The sequence below is a fragment of the Thunnus maccoyii genome, chromosome 3 (assembly GCF_910596095.1).
Source record: "Thunnus maccoyii chromosome 3, fThuMac1.1, whole genome shotgun sequence".
Classification (NCBI taxonomy): Eukaryota; Metazoa; Chordata; class Actinopteri; order Scombriformes; family Scombridae; genus Thunnus; species Thunnus maccoyii.
In genome coordinates, this window is record NC_056535.1 from 18,487,061 (window position 1) to 18,507,719 (window position 20,659).

Sequence of the window (20,659 nt, forward strand, 5' to 3'; positions counted from 1 at the left end):
TAGATGTAAAATTGTGAGACTAATATCACTAAGAATTTAGTCTCCCTCCACTCAAAAATTTGCTTTTCTTCTTGTTTTTACCGTTGAATGTTTGAGCTTCACTCTGTTGAATGATGTATGTGCGGAGTTTGACACTAGAAGACTGTTTTCACATTCATCTGCTGAAAGTGGAAAGTTTCTCTGTGCTAATTGAAAATCTCAGTTTAAAATGTGTACATACAAGCAGGATTTGTGACATCACAACTAGTTTGGAGCCAATCCTGGTCCAGTATGCAACTTACACAAGTTTGATGTAGAAACATGAAACCTCCAGTGCACAAACACAGAGAATAGACTTTACAGTCACCTTCTGTCCCGCAATTATACTTTTGAAATGAAATACATTTGCATATTCATAGATTCTGAAATTTTTAATGAGGGAGGAGGAGGAGACATAATTTTAAGGATTTTAACAAGACAATTGAACTTTTTTGTGGAAAAAAACATACTAGACAAATTATTATTCATAGCAGAGTATTTTATATACATCTTAAAACATATCTGGAGGGGACCTTTAAATACTTGTCATTTTAAACTAATACAGTATATGTATATAAGTGCATCACTGCAGTTGTATGTCTATTATGTTTTAGCCTAATTATGTGATACATTAAATATCTTACCTCTAATAAATGTAAGGGGGCTTGTATTGAAATGTCACTGAAATGTCACACCTCTGGTAACGGAGGGAAGGACGTTTGCACCAGCAGCTACATGTGACTGGACATACTACTCTATTTATAACGGCTGAGTGCAAGGCGCCAGTCTGACATATACAAGGACAGACGGACATCAGAGCATGTCCCTGCAGGGAGAAAGTATTGACGCCAACAGGTAGGCTTCTTTTTACTATCGAAACCCTTTAACAATTACTATTGTATTGCAGCTGTGCTTCATATTGGTCAGTTTAATAATGTAAAAATACAAGACTTTAATGACTTTGACATAGAGCAGTTAAGTTTAACAACACTGTCCATTATACTGAAGACTAAATAGTAATCCTAAAACCTGCACACCTGAAAATAATGAAAACATTTTAACGTGTGGCTGAAACAATTCTGCAAAAAAGTGTTGATCAAATACAACGCGAAGATTCACTTTCTGCAATGACAGTTTCACTTTGTTTACAAAAACACCCGCTGAGTATGTTTGTTAATATGATACCGTGTTTCTTAAACTGACATTTAGACAGCTGAATTTTTCATATCAGGTCATGTGACCTGTTTTCTAAGAGCAGAGCCGTGGAGTATTTTAGGGTTTGTTATGGAGCTTGTGACCATGGTGCTCTGGTGTTGTTTTGCTGTTCTTTGAGGTCGTCATTTCCCAAGTTCTGACTTAATTTATTTTCAGTAAGGAACAAGAGCAGTTCCACATGAGATACACTTAACCTTTGCCCTGCACAATAGTTTCCTAATGACAGCTGATTAAAAGCAATGTTAAGCTTCAGACAAATGCATGTGCTCTATATTTAGCTCAAATGTGTTTATGTACCTTCAGCCAAGGATACAAAGGATGTTACATACTGCAGAAGGACACTTATTATTAGCAAAATAAATATCTATAAATAAATCTGTAACCCTCCAACACCTTCTCTACCTTTTTCAGAAGGAAGAGCATGTAAAGTATCAAAATGGATGATTTGGATCACAGCATACACATTGCAGAGTATGACTGGACAAGCTTCTGTGAGGAGAGTGAGGAGTGCAGTCTGCTGCAGCCTTCCCTCGCCTGCCCTGATAACTCAAGTGATTCAGAGGATTCAAGTTCAATCTTCAATGCAGGCCGGCAGGAGCCACAGCAAAGGCCCGCTGCGAACAAAGATGCACCTGAAAGCAACGCGACAGGGTGCAGTACTGAAGAAGAAAGCTGCACAGGTTGTATAGAACTATCCGTGCAGCTTAATCACAGTGATAGGGGAGGTCAACAAGATGATGTTACGACTAAAGAAGAAGAGGACAGTGTAACACAGATGAAATATGAAATATGTCTTGATGGAGGAAATACTGCAGAACACATCACAGAGGTGACAAATGACAACATTACAAACATGCTGCAACCTGAAGTCATAGATGTTCACGCTTCTGTGCAAACAGAAAGCGACACTTGTGACTTCCAACCCATACCTGAGCCTGATCCAGATGTAAACAATCTAAATGTGACTGAGCCACTCACTGCAGAGAGAGCTGTGGCTGTGGGTGAGGATGTGAGCAGCGTTTCTATTAGAGCAGAGAAAGAGCGCTGGTTCGTGACAGTGAACGACAGTCCTGCACGACACCGATCACGTGTCGCCTCTGTGAAAAAAAAACGAAGACAAAAAAAACCTTATAAAGACAATCACATGTGCAGCGCCGGGCAGGAGGACACACTTGGATATGGCTTTGAGTCAGAGGTAAATAGAGATAAAAATGAATCTGAGGGAGAGAGGGACACGGAGTTCATTACGCAATCACACCAAAACTCAGGAGGTCATCTGAGTGCTGAAATAAATCCTGAGAGCTTTGAAAGGGAACACATGTCTTCTTCAACTTCTGGTGAAGAAGTCAATGTGTCACATTCACCCAAAGAAAACACAGTTGAGCCAACGATTGACATAAACAAATATGAAGTTTGCAGCTTAGCAGAGACATTTACACCCAAAGACCTTTCAAAGCTGGAGAGTTTGGAATCAGATGAGTTTGAAGACAGTGTTGAGTTCTTCTCCCTTCCCAGTAACGATTCTGAATGCTACCTGTCAGCCGCAGAATCAATAGAGGAACCTCTGCTTCTCATTAAAGACCAACACATGGAAAACCAACAAATGCAATGCAACGCTGACAGTACACAGGGCAGAGAAATGCATTCTTGCGATGCCACTCTCTCCAGCAATGTAGCAGCTACCAACTGTGAAGGTTATGAAAGTAACCGAGCTTATGTTGAGCCTACCCTGACATTTCCATCTGCTTGCCAAAGAGCTGACAAAATGCCAGACAACAACTCCGTAGGTGAAAATGACACACACAGCACGGCGCCCCAAATGCACTCGGATACACCTGGACCCCAAAAGCATGAATTGCCAACGGAAGCAAATCTTCCAGCATCTGGTTGCTCTCTGGGAGATCAGCTTGGATCTCCTCCTCCTCTCCCTGTTCCTGATTTAACTGTAACACCTTGCTCTGTGGTTGACAGCCCCGAAACACACGCCAAAGCTGAGGGCCATGCTCGACCAGTGTACGCCATCTCCGCTTTTTGGGATGAGATGGAAAAACTGACAATAAATGACATTTTGCAGCTTAGGATGGCTAGAAGCACACCTCACAGGGAAGCACAAGAAACAGTGAGACCTAATGTAGACGCTCCAACGCATAGCAGCCCTTTGGACACTGAGGAGTATCATTCATCTGATGTAGGTTTAATGGACACATCCGACACAGCTGATTCAGACTATTGCACACAGCCTGATGAATCCAAGCTGGATCGCTCAAGCTGTGACTTTTCCACCTCCGATTTTGAAGAAGACTATTGGCAGTTTATCAGCGCCAGCAGGAACTCCAGTCCTGATCCTTGTAGCAAAACCCAACGCAGTCAAAGGACGACTGACTCTCTTTTCTCAGCACATGACGAGGATGGGTCCACAAACTCTGAAGGAAAGGAGACACCGGTTCCTTTAGAAGACTTTGATGGGGAATTGAGCGAATTTGAGTGGCCAAGAAAGATGACGAAAAGCAAAAGTGTGCGCAACGTACAAGCTCTAAACACAGAGGACTTATCTTTGCAGGCTTTGCTCGGTAGTGATGAGGACAGACTGTTTCTCAGCAGCTGTCAGTCTCTGGAGGAAAACATGGTTTTGGATTTAAATGAGAGTCTGGGAACATTAATACCTGAACCTATTCTATCCTACACAGACGTACTGGATGAACACTACCGAATATCCTTCCCAGAAGTGGTTGAATACTTTTTCATGCAGGATAAAGTGAAGAATGACTCCAGTTGTGTCACCGTCTACGATCCAGAAGACCTCTCAGTGGCTCCTGTGTATGACTTTACTCTTTGTTCATTCAGAGATGAAATGTCATTCTCTTCCTTCCATGATTCCTGGCGCAGCGAGGGAAAACCCATCCCTATTTTCTCTTGTTCACATCCTACCGTCAGAGAACTCACATTCCCAAAACCGGACTATGTTTTCCTGAGTGCAGACTCCTTGGAAAAGGACGACTTCTCTCCTATCAGAGTTGTGTCTCACTCTCTCATCCAGTCCAGTGATTATGGGATTGTGGGACCTCGCAGTTGGAAAAGTTTGCTGTCAATAAGGAAAATACGCTTCCACGACAAAGGTAGCATCTGGTGCAGAGGGTCTGGTGCCTGGGTGTTCCCAGTTGAGGCTGAGGAGAGAGGAGATCCACAAATCCCTGTGCTCAGTGAGGGAAGAGTCTCCTCTGCTCAGTCCCAGTTGTTTAGAGAGCTAGCAGTGCAGCAGAGGATTCTGGACACTGTACAGGCAGGAAGTAGGTGTCAGCCTCTCCTAGACTGAATGTCAACTAAAAAACATATCCAAAGCAGCTGTTAATTAAACGGTACTTTTCTGTGCACATTTATATCTCTTACAGAACGAGAGGGCATCTTCTCTACACTGAAGCAGGCAGATATGTGTCTAGTCTGCATCGCCTTTGCCTCCTGGGTACTGACATCCTCTGATCCAAAGGCTGCTGATGCCTGGAAAGCAGGTATAAAACTTCTTGAACTAATGCTGTTGTTCCTCTGAAAATCTGACTAAAAACTTTTTTTTCATTTTAAAACCTAAAATAAAACATTAGATATCTAACATTAAAAATGTGACTTGGTTGATTTTACATCAAAGTCTACAAACTAACGTTTATTGAAATCTTTTTCAGCTCTTCTAGCAAATGTGAGTGCACTGTCGGCTATCCAGTACCTGCGGCAGTATGTGAAGAAGAAGACTTCTCTTCATGATTATCCCTGATACACACACAACAGACATCATTTCCAAACATTTTCATTTGGGTCCATTAATACAAATATATCTATTGTACATATAGTATATACTGTATATCATATCTGCTAAATATCTACTGTCTCAATCAGTGTATACATTAGTTTCCAAGTTACAATACAGGATGTAAAAGTAGAGGTTAGCAAACCCATGTTTAAAGTTTATATCACCTTGAAACTAGTTGGACATTTTAGTTGAAGGATGTCTGGTGATGTTTTATATTTTTCTTATTGTCAGGAAATCCCATGAAAAGACCAAAACCAACAATTAATTTATCAGACTAACAAGTGTTGTCAGTCTAACAAAAGCCTGATTATTATTCTTCTGTGCCACAGGGCTCAATTACTGGCCTGAAACAATTAAAACACACAAGTGAGCCATTTTATTGAAGCGGGTGTAATATTCCTTTATGTCCGTGAACATGATTACTGTAGTTTATGGGAACGGTCTCGCTGCTGTAAATATCCACCAAACACACACCAGTAGTTGAAAATTGTCCCCAACAGATATGTTTATTTACGCCTGTAAAATTTGCTGTTTTTTCCTGTTTTGCTTTTTAAACCTGACAGTATATATTATGAACCAATTTTAAAGATTTTTTAACCAATGAGCTTAGAGCTGAGACCACAGATAGACTGGTGAAGTCAGGACTTATTGAAAGACCATCTGGAACATTGTAGGTTTTGGTCTTTTCGTGGGATTTATTGACAGTGAGAAAAAAATAAATATTTCCAGCCTTGTCCTTATCATGAAAACATCTCAGCTACATTTGAAACATTTTATAACTGGTTTATCAGTTCTGGATTAACTGATTTTAATATATGGACCATATGTAAATACAAGCTCATACGTTATAACAGCCGCTGTTATGTCTGGTTGTCACTGTCCGGTTCTGGTTCAACCAAGCTAAGTTGTAATAGCAGCTTGTAGGGTTTTTGATGTACTGATATGATGTGTATGCAGGGTGTCTTTGTAGAGGATGAAACTGGAGATGAAAGTCTGAGAGAAAGTCCAGTTGTAGGTTTTGGTCTGGTTTGTATGTATAGTATGTTGGAAGAAGAGATTAAGTAAGTGACTGCTTGACCTGTGCGATGGGCTAGCTTTGTCTAAAAACGTTGCTTTCCATCTTTTCTGCTTGTGACTTCTTAGTACAAAACCACCTCTCATCAGACTGTATGAGAGAGTGATTTTTCCCTTTTTAGACCATTTCATTTGGATAATTTTTACAAGCCTCAAGAGCTAAAACTATTCAGTGTTAAAATATACAGTCAGGTGAAAAGGCCTGAAAAACAACATAACAACCTCTGTGGCAGATTTGTCTTTTTCCTACACCGATATACCAACAGTTAATCGATTAATTTCTCACAGCCCAAGGCAACTTCTTCAAATGTCTTTTTTTGTCTGACCAACAGTTCAAACCCAAAGATATTTGTTTAATATCATGGATAATAAAGATAAGAATCAGATTTTCACATTTGAGAAGCTGCAACCAGCAAATATTTGGTATATTTTGCTTTAAAAAAAAAAAAAAAAAAAAGACTAAATTATTTGATTATCAAAATAGTTGTTGATTAAATTTCTGTCTATCGACTAATTGATTAATCGACTAATCTAGCTCTACTACCCCTTAGATTCATCTCAGGTCACCTTGTGGTCTAAAATACTATCTGGTGACATGATCAGTGCAGGATCTGCTGTGATGCAAAAACACATCTGCCACATCCTGTAGTGGAACAAAACGTACGCTAAAATGATTTCTCATTAGTAGCTTTGACTACATACATAACCTGCTGACATTTCCTTTAGTTGTTGCTGTCTCAAATGCTTTTACATATTGCCCCTAAGTGATCTGCTGCTGTCTCTGCAACTGTCAAACAATGTTGTGAAAAATCTACAAGCAAACAATTGTTCACAGGATATTTCTTACCTCTTGCCAAACAAGACTGAGTACATATGATTTTACATAAACGACAGATTTTGTGCAATAAAAAAAAAAAATAAAAAATCAATGATTACACCACTCTACTCTCTGTCTAAGTGAATGGGTACAGGATACAACAGCACCAGCAGAAACTATACTGGTATTTCCCCACAGTATACACCACAGGCTGTGTTTCCTTTCTGCACAAAATAACTCCAAGTGCAAAGAAAATAAGGTGTCATTGCAGAAATATTTATTGAAATAAATATGCAATGGATACACTTTCATATTGTCACATAAATATTGAATTTCGAGGCAGTTGTTTTTAAAATTCCATTAAGATTTAGTTTCTCTCCAATTCAGTTATTCTCATCAAAAAGATGTAAATACATTGTTCTAATAAAACTTTCTGTCTGTAGCAACAGATCATGATCCAATTAATAATTATCTCACCTTATAATACTATATACTGTTTTAGCTTATGGTTTACTGCTATCGTGCTAAATCGAGGGTCAGATGTTCACATCTACTGCTCTATCAATAGTACTCATTCATATAGAATATTGTGAACATGTAATATTTACAGTCTCAAAAATGAGCGAATAAAAGCTTAGGTTATACTGTGAAAAGATATCTTGATATATAAAACTTTAGGATTTAGACAAATATTTAGCAGATTTTAGAGTAAAACCAACCTCTACTATGCTTTCAAAGTCTAAACACGACAATGCAACTTGCTACTCTAGTGTGGTGAAAACTGAAGACTGAGTCATGCTAGGTCGTTACAATCATTCAAACACGGATTTTAAATGTCATTCTGTACAAGGAAATCATTTAGAAGTCATAGGAATATTTAAACTTAACACCAAAGTCAGTCTGTTTTCATATCCTTTCTAAGAGCTGTATTTTTAGCAAATTTATACCACCGCATATGAAACAGTTTTACAGTTTGTTAGAGAAAATCTGACGCTTTAAATCTCACATGAACCTGTGAGATTGTTCATTATTTTGATAATAAAACTCGTATAAAGTCTTGAGTGATATGAAAATCTCAGACAGACTTTGACAGTCCCATTAAGTGCTGAACAAGGAATGCACATAAAGATACACAAAGATTTTTTTCTAAAATATATTAAAACAAAAATTGACACACAAATATTCTCTTACAGTCTCGAAAGGTATTCTACTGGGTATGAGTATAGGGTTTCAGGGCATGCACCACCTGCGACTCACGATGGCTTGTCACCTTCTTTCTTCAGACGGCTGCAGAAAAACAGAAACAAATGTTGGTGAACACTCTGTGCAGTTGGCTGTGAAACACATTTTACGCGTGTTTGACTGAGCGATGTGCACTGATGTTGGTCATTTTGGCTCCATAGTGGAGGGATCATGCAAAAACTAACAGCCGCTATAGAAATAATGTGTAATTTTAATCACTCAGTAGCAAAGGAAATTAGAGTAAATATGACAAATATAGTCCAGATCTCTTTATAATTAAACAGATTTTATTTATTTATTTTTCTATGATATTATTTATTTTTTCGGATATGATGTTTATTTTTGACTTGTGTCAATACACAGTATCAGCTAGTGTTGCAATTGTGATTACTGCTTCTGTGCTGGTGTGTTGTTCTACAGCTCCATGATCAAAGAAATTGTCCCCTTTAAAGATTTTTTTTTTACCTAAATTACTCAAGTTCCTCAAGTAGTCAGCCCTACTTATAGATAATTAACTCTAAAACCACACTTTTCCAACATTCAAAGACCTCACCTGTAATAATCTTCCTGACTGGGTAGAGGGCCTCCATGCAGGTGATGCCCATGAAGCCACTGCTGCTCCATCGCCATCCTCTGCAGCTCTGCAGACTGAGCATGCATGGCCTGCAGCTGATGTGCGGCAGACATCTGAGGAATTGGACCCTGCAGCTCTCTTGGATATGCAGCTCCTATAGAGACCACAAATATAAAAATACAAGGTTGGACGAGCTGAACACAGAACACAGTCGAGTCACGGGCTGTATGTACATTTGAAGTTTACATACGTACCAAACAAAGGGTGGCGCAGCATCTCATGATCATGAGGAAGATCACTGAGTAAAGGGTTGGGGATCGGGCCACCAGGGAAGGGGAACCGGGCCAAACGTGGTCCTGGAGCCAGGGGGTCCACTAGCGGATGAGGGCTTGAACCTGTATGAGAAAACAGGAAATACAGTAAATGTGAACTTCACACCACCTGATGCATCACTGCTGACTTCTCAAAGTCAATACGTCCAGCCTCACCTTGACCGAGGGGATCCTGTTGGTGCAGGTGGAGGTGAGAGTGAATGTGAGAGTGCTGGTGATGATGCGGCGTCACGTTGAGCATCTGCAGCCTGGCAGCGGGGTCCGTCGCCACGGAGGCCATCCTCTCTGCGTGAAGCCTCTCTGCGGTTAGTCGCTCGGCGTAACTCAGCTCCGGGCGCAGTTGAGGTCCCGCCAGCGCCATCCTCTCCCGCTCCAGATGGTTCAGCCCAGGATGGAATTGTGCGAAGGGGTGCGGAGGCCCGGGTATGTGGGGAAGAGCCAGCGCTCCGTGTCTGGCAAAGTGCTCCATGGGGTTGGCCGAGGGATGTAAGGTTTCCAGATCTGGGGGTTTGACCTCGTAGCCAGGCTTCATCCTCTCGCGGAGCTCCCTCTCTCGGAGGTTCCTCAGCTCGCGCTCTCTGAGGCTGGGCTCAGCGCTGTACAGGCCGGGCATGTGGTAGGCCAGCAATGGGTCCCCGGGACTCAGTGACACGTAGAAAGGGTGGTTGCGGTTAGTGGGGGACATGACATGGGGGCGGGCGTATTCACTCAAGGTGCGTAGGGCAGGTGTATCAGGGCCAATGTAGGGGGGCACAGCGGCTACAGTGGTAGGCGGCTGCTCAAAGGAGGGGCGTCCGTGGGTTTGAGCCGTTATCTGAACCTCACTCATGCGACTGTCGTGGGAGGAGCTGGAGGCTCTCTGTAAACAAAGACGGTGTGTGAGATAACTCATACATGTTCTGTGTAACAGAGAAGATGCTTAAAAAAACAGGAATGAAATGAATGTTGCACTCACTGCGTTTCTGTCGGCCTCTCTTTCTCGCTCTCGTTCTCGCTCTCTTTCTCGGTCCTTCTCCCTTTCACGTTCTTGCCGAGCGCTGAGCTCAGCCTCTCTTCTGGATTTCTCCACAGCCTCCTCCCTTTTCTTGGCCAGCTTGGAGGATGAAAGTGGAGTGAAGAACAGGTCTGTTCTGGCACAGGAGTTGTAACCACGATCCAAGTGTTTAATAAACCTGAAGGTAATGACAGATGAGTATTTATTAGTATTATCAATTTCATTCACACAAATCACAACATGATTCATGAAAAGGCTGCGGTGCTTTTGGCACTATACTGTATATATGCAGTAGGATGAGACGTACATTTACTGAACGCTGCACGACACTAATGTCTTTTAATCTTTATCTGTCCCTGATTTTTAATTACATTTTGATGAATGTGACGCCACTTAAACCTGAGTTTTATATTTCTAGTTTTGTTCAGTTATAAAACATTATATAAAACATTTCAGACACTGACTTTACTGCTGACATTTGGCAACTAATTAACTCTCCAAGAGCTGGCTTTACAACAAAGCTGCTTTTACAACAGTACATAAGAGTGTCAAAACTATTTTTACAAGAGGAGTGAACTTCTTTTTGGGAATTTTCCACAAGATAATGTTTGTGAGACTGAGATTTACCGTGCTGACTGGCTGGCATGGCTTGCTATGTTGCTGATGGTGGGCTCCGGCGAGGGGCTGCGTGGTGGAGACGGCGGGCTTTCAGCTTCTTCCACCTCATCCAGAGGCTCTTCTTTAATCTGAATTTGTGACCCTCCTGCAGTGGCGCTCGGTGACGGCCTCAGAGGAAGAGGCGGAAAAGACGACTGGAGGCTTGGGGCGGTGCCAACAGTGGATGATGTTACAGAGGTGAGGGGGTGCGAGGATGGACCAGAAGGGTTAGAAGAACTTGTGTTCTTTCCAGGGTGGGTCTGCACATGAAAGATCACTGGAAGTTGGGTGGGAAGTGACTGCATTGGTAAAGGCTGTTGCATGAGCTGAAGAGGGGGAGGGGGCGCACCTGGGGGATGCTGGTTGGGCAGAGAATTGAGGGGCTTCAGAGCAGGTGGAGGGGGGAGATTGGAGGGCATCTGGGGGAAAGGTGTAGCAGACTGGTGTGGCATCTGTTTGTGTGAAGGTGGAATTGGGGTGGTGGGAGGAGGCTTGATTTGTGGGCCAGAGAGAGGAGGCTGGGGGAGCTGCGATTCCCTAAAGAAGGGTGGGGGTCGCTGGGGGGCCTGAGGCTGTGAAGACACAGAGCTAAGAGCAGGTGGGACCTGAAATGCCGGCGAGAGAGGAGAATCCTGACCCAATGCCGATGGGAGAGGTGGTGGACCCGAGAGAGAGAGGGAGGTGGGCTGTGGTCGGCTGTTTGGACCCACTACGGCAGATGACTGACCAGCGGCTGACTGAGGGGCGTCTGGAGAGGGAGGAGGGGGGCTCTGAGCAGGATCAGCAGAGGGGGTGCTTTGCGGTGGCTGGGGAGTGACGGGAGGGCCCTGAGAGGGGAGGGCCTGCACGACCGGTGTGTCAGCCAGGACAGCGGCCGGGGCGACCGGCTCTGACGGGACGCCGTTCGGCTGAGCAGACGAGTCAGAGTCGCTCTCGTTGCCCTGCTGAGGGCTGGGAATGCTGGGGGAGGAGCTGCGGTTGTCCTGATCGATGTCTTTGGTGTCACTGCTGCCGTCATCCTGAGCACTGCGGCTTTCTGAAGAGCTTTCCTCCTCTACCTCGGCCTCTACCTCTGACCGGGAGCCCTGAGGATCCTGGAGGAACACAAAAAACTGGATCACGTTAATTTGTATCTTTCAGTACGAACACATTATTATTTGAAATGAGCCAAAAAGCAGCTTTTCATCAGACAATTAAAGACTGATATATGATATCTTACATGTCTTAGTGCAACAGAACAAAATGCAAAATGGTATTCATGTGGTATTTGCCATAGAAATACACACAGTGTTTTGCTGCTGCTCTCGCACCTGTGTCTTTGCCCTTTTAGGTGTAACTTTTTCAGGCTCGTCCGGCTCCTGAGCAGGACTCTCCCTCACACGTTTTGTTGTCTTTGGTGACGCAACCTCGTCTTTCATCTTCTGTAGACACAGCATAATATTTTCACATCAGCTGTATTAGTTACACAAGATCATGATGACTGAGATATCCAAATGCCTAACCTAATATGTTAAATAATTTGTTTTGGTAAAAGCTGTATCACATATGTCCTCATGTGACACACTGTGCATGATATAAAGTCAGTTAGAAACACAAATACAGTACACAATGTCTTAAAAATAGAAAATACTGTTTCATTAAAGTGACTCCAGCCCACAAAATTGTACACATATCAGAAAACTGTACACCCTGTAATTAATTGTGAGCTTGTTGTGCAACTCTTGAGATCAGTTCTGTTGTCTTTGTCTTCGCTACAATGTCAACATCTCCTGTCTGGCATCATCATTGCTTTTATGTAACTAACTGCAACATGTTAAACATGTCATACAGGTACAGGTGATGTGTAGAGTACGTCCTATATCTGTTGTATGTGTATACGTACCTTGTTTGTCTTCTTCGTGGAGTCGTTCTTACTGTCTGTGGAAGACGTTCTCAAAGAATGAGAAGTCGCTCCACTCGGGGAGGTCTGGCTGCTGGACTGCTGATCCTCACTGGTTGGGGAGCCTGTGAGCCTCCTGTGGCCACTTCTTAAAGATGACAGCTGCTTTAAAAATAGTCACGAGTTAATATGATTAAAATGCAAGCAAGAAAGACGTATTATTGCTTAACAGAAATTAAATGTTCTCCTTATTCTCCTTATTATATTAACTTTGTTAGATTCAATAAGGCAGTAAAATTTATTATCAAAATGTTATTTTGACTATAAAATGAGATTTTTGCATGACCATCTCCTTGTAAATCTTCATTGCTAGCAATTAAGATGACTGATGCGTCTCCACTAGAAGAGGTGCCCGCCTTAGGCTTACCGGTGCTCTGCTCCGTCGTGTCCTCATGCCATGCTTGCTGTTCACCTCTTCTTCCTCTTTGACAGGTTTAAACATGAATGGAGCGCCTGCAGACTTCTGAGCTGGTGGCAGACAACCGTGTTTGTTTTCGTATGTGCGGCAGGACGTGCACAGCAAGTGGTTATCTCTCCCTCCTTGGTGCCAATCCTTAGAACCTGTTAAAAGAAAAACAGCTTTAGGTACAAGTGTCACACGTCTTTTAAAGCCCTATTCAATCAAGCATTTCTCTCAGGGCCTAAACTCTTTATAAGCAATCTGTAAATGAATTGTGTTGAATAAAATACTTAACTCTTCCCAAACTAAAGATTAAGCTTACTTGTTGTACCACAGTGGCTGCAGCTCTTGATTTCCTGCTCGCTGTCTTCACTATCAAGATCATCCTCACTGGCAGAACTTGCATCCACTGCAAAGATGAAAAGATCAACTTAGACAAACACCAACTTGAAGGACTGCCACACACAACCGTGAACAAAATTCACTTTCATGAACAGGGACGGCAACACATATCTGACGAACATTAAGAAGCGCTTACCTGAATAATTTCGGGGCGGGGTGCTCACAGGAGCCGCTGCAGAGCGAGTCTTTGCCTTACGAGAGGACGGCTGTCGGCGTTGCTGTCGATAAGCTCTCGTTCCTGCAGCCTCAGGAGTTTTCTTCCAGTGGTAATAGAAAGTGATCAGCTCTCCCTGACGATAAGAACACAGATTTTTAGTGAGTCATGTTTTTCATTAAAATGAACAACAATATTGAATTTCTGCATGCATGAAATATTTTTTCTGAAAGCAAAAACAAAGTGTTTGATTACAGTCTTTTTGCTGGGCAGAAAGTCTTTCCGAATCCGGAAGAAATTCTTTCCATACTGTCTGAGGCCTTTGATGAAGCGTTTCTGCGGGAAAAAAAGGAGGTCGGGGAGGATAAAATCAAATGATGATAAGTTGGGAAACAAAAGGCTCCAGTACAATTAATGTTATGATTCAAAGTTGCTTTTATTTAAGATATATTTGAAGTTATCATTGTAATTGAAATAGTCTTCGCTGATCTGCTGTTTAAAACTGACATAGTTACAAAACACAGTTTTAGAATTACAGCGTTTTACCCGGTGAGGGGTTCGACTACTGAGCAGCAGAGAGGTCATGAAACAACTATGGACTTATCAAAAGAAGGTAAGTAAACTGCCAAGTTCTGATCAGAAAAAGTACATTTTACACTGCCGAGACTGTTCAACAAGATATATTTAAAATCATGATTCCATGACAACTCAGCAACTTTCTGAGGAAAAACAGCTACTGAACAATCTTGTAGTGAGTTTAGTTTGTAAACTGTAATTTCCAAGGTCAAGAGTGAACTTTCAAACTCATATCTAAAATACTTAAAACAACCTTAAAGCAGTGTCATCTTCAAGGGTTTTATCCACCTACACACAAACTGATAAGGACTAAGAAACCATCAGCACTGACCTTCAGTGCTGTGTTACTAGCAAAAGGAGCCTCACCACATCATCCTCCGACCAGCATTTCTCAATAAGCTTTGGCAGAGGCTTCTTAACCAGACGCTGGAGAGCTTTTGCTGCATCATAATGACTCGCGTGTAGCTAGAATTCAGAAAAAAAAACAAAGCTGTTTGTTCATTTGAAACACAATAATTAATATTCCTTGATTCAAATGGATAATGTTCAGTATAATTCTAGCGCTCCGCACCATGTTGAGTGCATTAAGTGTGGTATCATCACGGGAGGCTGCTAAACATCCGTCCTCTGTGGATCCACCATCACACATCCCTGCAAACGCTGCCATGCTCCTTGAAAAATAGACAAAACAGATTTCTGATGTTATGTGAAATTAATATTAAAAAGTGCATTTTTACACTTTCACTGTTTAATTTTCTGTGTGATTCCTATTCCCCCGATAAAAACCAGATTAAGAAATCAGGTAAATGGAGAAAGTAGATAATAACCAAGTTGCTTAACAGAATTTCAACTTGACACTTGTCTCACTGGAAGCATTTACTCAGCTGTTTTTAATGAACACGAATGCTGATAATAGAACAATGTGTTTTAAGACCTGAATAAATACATCCACCACCACTCCTCCATTCAGGTTAAGCAACTTGAGCAATAGTTTGACAGTTAAGGATAAACTAAATCCAGTGTGGATGAATATTTCTCTCAAAACTTCTTTCTCAGTTTAATTCACCTTAATCTTTGGTTATTTTAATGTAGTCTGGTGCAAGAAGCACAAATAGAGAAGCACACATGAGACATGAATCATGCGTACGTTGATTTAACAAGGAAGCTTAAACAAACTGGCATTCACATGTCCAGACTAAGACTGGTTTTGTTTTGCGTGTACTTCCCCATTTTAACTCCATTTTGACCATGATGGTGTCAAAAAGCCAGTCAGAAGAACTGGTTCTTTTTTGTTATTAATATACAACAGTTTTAATATATAGTAATGTAGGGTTTGTTTAGTAGCAACAACTTATTTCCTCACAGTTGCAGAAATGCTATAAACAGACACATCCAGGTTATATAGTGAGGGCTTATATGGCTTAATTCTGTCAAAGTTTACCTTCTAAGCTGACCCAAGTGCGGCTAATAATCACTGACCTGGCAGCTCTGAGGTACATGAGAAGGTCACAGTCATTGACCCCGGGCGTCCACATCAGCTCCTCACTCTCTGTCTGAGTCTGTAAGCCAGGCGTAGGCCGCGGCTGCAACTCTGGAAGCTTCGCCTGCAGAAAAACCAAAGAAGAGATAAAATCTAGTAAACACTTATTAGACGCTCTAAGCAAACAACAAACTGTGTGCCCTGCTCAGATTTATTTTTGATAAAAGGTACAATTACAAACCTAAAAATTCAAGGGACAATATTTTCAAAACTAAAACAAAAAAATGATTTACATTTTAAGAATGATTAAATTGACTACTAGAATTTGTATTAAAGTAACTGAGGATGATGGATTTCATTATCATAACATGGATTTTGCTGATGTTCGAATTTATTATCTAAAAACGTACTTTTCAATACATTTAATATATTCCATGACAGAAACATACTAACATCCATACTGTATGTCATGCCAGCACTAAAACACACTGCACTGACAGGTCTGATCAATTTATAATTATTAAGCCGTTAGACTCTATTATTATACTATTATATAATTAAACTATTATACTATTAAGGCAAACAAGCCAAAAGCTTCCAGTGACACAAACTGTTTGGTTTCTTTACAATAATCTTCCTCCAAAGTTTGAGGTTTTCAAAGATATTTCTTCGCCCAAAATAGGTTTGACTTTTAGACATAAAAATATAATGATGCATTAATTATTTTAATGTTTTACTATGTTATAATATGACGCAAATTATCAGAATCATCTTTATTTGCCAAGTATGTTTACGCATACAAGGAATTTGACTCTGGTTTAGTGGCTCTCAGTGTACTTACACAAAATAACAACACAACAACCCTCACAAATAAATACAAGGAATGTCGATATACAGCTGAAACCGGTTCTGCGGACTGTAAACAGGATACATATTATTATGAATTATTGTTCAGTTCTTGCAGGTTGTACCTGATGACTTGGTCCCACTCTGATCTCGCCTTGTGTGCTGTTCAGGCTCCTGAAATGAAAAAGAAAAACACCTCAAGATGATCAGTAGCATTACACTTTTTATTAGCCCTAATAATCACAGCTACCTATAAAAGTCTTGCCACTGACACCAACATATAAGCTGTTAATTTCCAGGTAATTAACACTGTACAGTATAAGGCTGCAACTAATGATTATTTTCATTATCGATTGACCTGTTGATTATTTTTTCGATTAATTGATTAGTTGTTTGGTCCATAAAAGATAATATAAAGATACTTTATTGTCACTGTAAAAGTACAATGAAATGTCGTTTGGAGCAAGCCTGTAGATGCCTAATTAAGAATAAAAAACTAAAAAATATAGACACTATACAGTATAAGATACAAAAAATATAAAATAGAGAAGAACGAGATACTGTATATACACAGAATAAAAAAAATAAAATACTGGGAGCAAGTGGAGCTAGTAGTGCAGCAGTTTGGAGAAATATTACATTGAACAGATTATAGTTAAGTGAAGGGGGTGAAATAAATAAAGGAACAGTCACAGTGGCTGATAAATAATTCCAGTAACGCACATGACGAGCGGTAAGATGACTAATAAACAGTCACAGTGGTTGAGATATAATACAGTCAGTGCCAGTACGAACGGTTGCACATGATCAACATGTGTAAGTGTTTAAATGTGAGTAATATAGCTCAGGTCCAAATGTCAGAAAATGGTTAAAAATGTTGATCACTATTTCCAAAAGTCCAAAATGACGTCCTCAAGTGTCTTATTTATCCACAACCCAAAGATATTCAGTTTACTGTCATAGATGATTAAAGAAACCAGGAAATATTCACATTGGTGAAGCTGGAATCAGAGAATTTTTTGACATTTTTATCTTATAAAATGACTCCAAACATTAAATCGATTATCAGAATAGTTGGCCATTAATTTAACAGCTGGCAACTAATCGACTAATCCTTGCAGACCCAGTACAGTATGTCCACAGAGGTATGATCGATATGTGGGTAACTTCAGCTGTAGTCAGAGTGTCTTCCCTCCCACTTAACAGTGATTTCAGCAGCAGAAAAACATCCCGCCCCTCCATCTGTGGGAACCAATCTCAGCTGTGACCCGCGACGTTTCCTTATATTACATGAATGAAATCCGACGCTAGCTACCGCAAAAGACTGTCAATCAATCACACAGGAGCTGCTAATTTTTTACGGTCACCATTACAAGAACAGTGTGTGCTACTTTAGAGATATTCACAGGTTGACAGTCGCCGGCAGACTCCGCCACACAGTTAACGCGAGCAAAAAGTACAGTATGTGATCGATAATAAATATCAACGTTAGCATGCAGCACATACATACATACATACATACAGAGGGAGCCATGTAAATATACACGTCAAGCCCGGAGGAATTAACAGCCGATCCACTAAACATGTTTGCAAACGATGCATAGCGTTAACCCACATCATTTATATGCCTCCTGTATAAATTACAGTTCGCCACAGAAAAGCCGTTTAGCTAACAGTAGCTGGCTAGCTGCTAACGACACAGCAACATTAACGCTGTTATTGGGGGCTAGCTTGTTAGCCAGACAGCGAACTTCGTGACCACTGACACTCCGACTATTTCACACAAACGCCTCGCAAAGTAGCACTACGAAAAGAATACAAAAAACAGTAAAAACACACATTAAATGAACAACAACCTCAATACAAATGAAGACGGTGAGTTAATAATCAAGTTACCTCCGCGGACTGAACAGGTCGTCCATGTCGAGGGATGTTTGGATGTGGCTTGTTGACACTCCGCAGCGCAGTGGGCGACACACACACACAAACTGTGCGAAGCCCCTATTACATGGCTATTCAAAATGGAGGCGGTGTAGTGGAGGGAGTCAGTCTGTTTTTTTTTTCTCTCTCGCTCTCTCCCAGTGCAATGACCTCAGCAGCCACAGCTAAGCCTTCAAAGTTGTCTGGGTGTACATAACTGAGCATGTGCCGCGGATCAGCAGCAGCTGCAGCAGCAGGCGGCGGGTCTGCTCATCATCATCATCATCATCATCATCATCATCATCCTCCTCCTCCTCCTCCTCCTCATCATCATCATCATCAGCTGCTGCTGCAGCTGCTGTAAACAGGCGTCCATGAATCAAACAACACATCAGACTCAACGTGATTATGTAAGCAGTTGTATTAACCACAAACAGTCCTGTTGGTAAATACAGGTAGATTTTTACAGGTAAATAATATTGTATTAATACGCAAATAGAGACAAATATATTTGAAAAACATCTTCATTTACAAGCTTTGAATAAAAAATCTTGAAATATTTGTGCGCAGCTTATCTCACAATATGCAGCCATGCTACTGTGATTTTTATAGCAATAATAATAATAATAATAATAATAATAATAATAATAATAATAATAATAATGATAATAATGTCATCATAATCATTCAAGTTACCTTTTTTTTAAAAAACAAAACAAAACCTTTCTATTCAGCTTTTTCATCTTAACCCTTTTCTTTATGTTGTGTGTTGTATGTTATTAATGCTGCACTTTGAGTTTCACTATGAATGAAAAGTACAAATGTATTATTATTATTATTATTATTATTATTATTATTATTATTATTATCAACTGAGTGGGGGGGGGGGGGGGTGTCCAGACTTTTGACTGTTACTGTATATATACTGTATATATGTAGATAACACTACTGCATATATAATTTGCATTTATTACTTCACCTATATAACATATATATACATATATCTATTGTAATGTGTAATGTTTATTATTCATAGTTCTTATCAGTTTTCCTTGTTTCCTGCATTGCTGTAACATGCAAATCTCCCCTCTGGGAATCAATAAAGACTTATCTTGATCATAAAGCATTTTAAGTTGTATTTTATGGCTTTATTAGCGGTTTAAGATACCCATATTTTAATAAAAAATACTGTGGTTTGTTTAATAATTGGTATGCCCTTGTTAAAAATAACATCTAATTCTTCTTCCTCATTAAAAAAAAATACAGTCTATGACTCAGGAAATATTTTTCATTTTCTCCCCTCAGCTGATAAATGTGTCAATGGGTGTGTCAAACATACATCATTCTGCACAGTAACGCTCAAACATCCAAGTGAAGTAACAATATGCACAACTACATTTTTGATAAATAAAATAAACATAGATAAAATTTACAATTTTTAATTTACTTTATAGTTTTAGGCCATTAAGAAAGCAGCTCCTTGGTTGCCAGGTTGTGGAAAAATCCCTTTGGTGTTGATCTGGTTTGTCTGATCTGCTGGAAGAGCTACAGAGCAACTGAACCAAAATGTTTTTATAAACAACTTTAACTAAGGGTAGTTTTAAACAGAAAAGATATTATACTGCACAAACCTGTACTGAGTGCATCATGACACAAACAGCTTGAACCCAAGTACAGCAAGCAGATCCCCCTCCCTCTTGTCCCATTTTCAAATTTACGGTAAATTATCTCTTCCTGTTTGTCTCTCTCACACACAAAGCAACTACGCTGTGTATACAATGCTGCAAAACAGCACCCTTCCTGTTGCCAGTTTTATATTGTCTTTATTTACTATTGCAGCCATTATTATTATTTTTATGTACATTTTTTTGATCACTAGAACATTTTATTGTTTTTATTGAAACAAGGCATATCCTTACATGTGACGACACTTTTCATTCATTGCACTTCACTCAATGCTACTTACACTATGTCTTTTTACTTGTTTGTTGTTGTTTTTTACTGTATCTGTTAATGTGTTCACAGTGGCACTGAAGGAACACAATTTAATTTCCCTGTATACTGAGTATTGTATATTGCGAGAATGACAAATTTAACCTTGTGGACTTTTAAATTATGCAAATGAGTCTTTGTGTGTGCATGAAAAAGCATTAATGAGAGAATTTAAGAAAAATGTACCTTCAAAAATCAAATAATTTGCAGGAAAGGGTTTATGATTTA

At 40.3% G+C, this 20,659-nt stretch overlaps 2 protein-coding genes across 2 annotated transcripts; one reads left to right on the forward strand and one right to left on the reverse strand.

Moving 5' to 3' along the window:
* Nucleotides 1-579: 579 nt before the first annotated feature.
* Nucleotides 580-6,563, forward strand: LOC121894232 (PPARGC1 and ESRR induced regulator, muscle 1). Its single transcript, XM_042406680.1, has 4 exons — nucleotides 580-873; nucleotides 1,645-4,520; nucleotides 4,623-4,739; nucleotides 4,908-6,563. The coding sequence occupies exons 2-4, from the start codon at nucleotides 1,670-1,672 to the stop codon at nucleotides 4,994-4,996; spliced, it is 3,057 nt and encodes a 1,018-aa protein (XP_042262614.1). The 5' UTR covers nucleotides 580-873; nucleotides 1,645-1,669; the 3' UTR covers nucleotides 4,997-6,563.
* A 615-nt stretch (nucleotides 6,564-7,178) lies between these two features.
* Nucleotides 7,179-18,608, reverse strand: rereb (arginine-glutamic acid dipeptide (RE) repeats b). Its single transcript, XM_042406679.1, has 17 exons — nucleotides 18,416-18,608; nucleotides 16,645-16,693; nucleotides 15,673-15,797; nucleotides 14,765-14,864; nucleotides 14,560-14,658; nucleotides 13,873-13,953; nucleotides 13,600-13,753; nucleotides 13,384-13,470; nucleotides 13,029-13,222; nucleotides 12,605-12,766; nucleotides 12,033-12,143; nucleotides 10,693-11,816; nucleotides 10,027-10,243; nucleotides 9,228-9,930; nucleotides 8,994-9,134; nucleotides 8,719-8,893; nucleotides 7,179-8,210 (listed from the first exon to the last, which is right to left on the reverse strand). Exons 1-17 carry the CDS (start codon nucleotides 18,439-18,441, stop codon nucleotides 8,177-8,179), a joined length of 3,582 nt encoding a protein of 1,193 aa, XP_042262613.1. The 5' UTR covers nucleotides 18,442-18,608; the 3' UTR covers nucleotides 7,179-8,176.
* Between the last annotated feature and the right edge of the window lie 2,051 nt (nucleotides 18,609-20,659).

Coding starts and splice junctions, on each gene's coding strand:
- LOC121894232 (XM_042406680.1), top strand. CDS start 1,670: ATGGATGATTTGGATCACAGCATACACATTGCAGAGTATGACTGGACA. Junction 4,521..4,622: donor GGACACTGTACAGGCAGGAA/GTAGGTGTCAGC, acceptor TATCTCTTACAG/AACGAGAGGGCATCTTCTCT. Junction 4,740..4,907: donor TGCTGATGCCTGGAAAGCAG/GTATAAAACTTC, acceptor AATCTTTTTCAG/CTCTTCTAGCAAATGTGAGT.
- rereb (XM_042406679.1), bottom strand. CDS start 18,441: ATGGACGACCTGTTCAGTCCGCGGAG. Junction 14,865..15,672: donor ATGTACCTCAGAGCTGCCAG/GTCAGTGATTAT, acceptor CTATTTTTCAAG/GAGCATGGCAGCGTTTGCAG. Junction 9,931..10,026: donor GAGAGGCCGACAGAAACGCA/GTGAGTGCAACA, acceptor CTTTGTTTACAG/AGAGCCTCCAGCTCCTCCCA.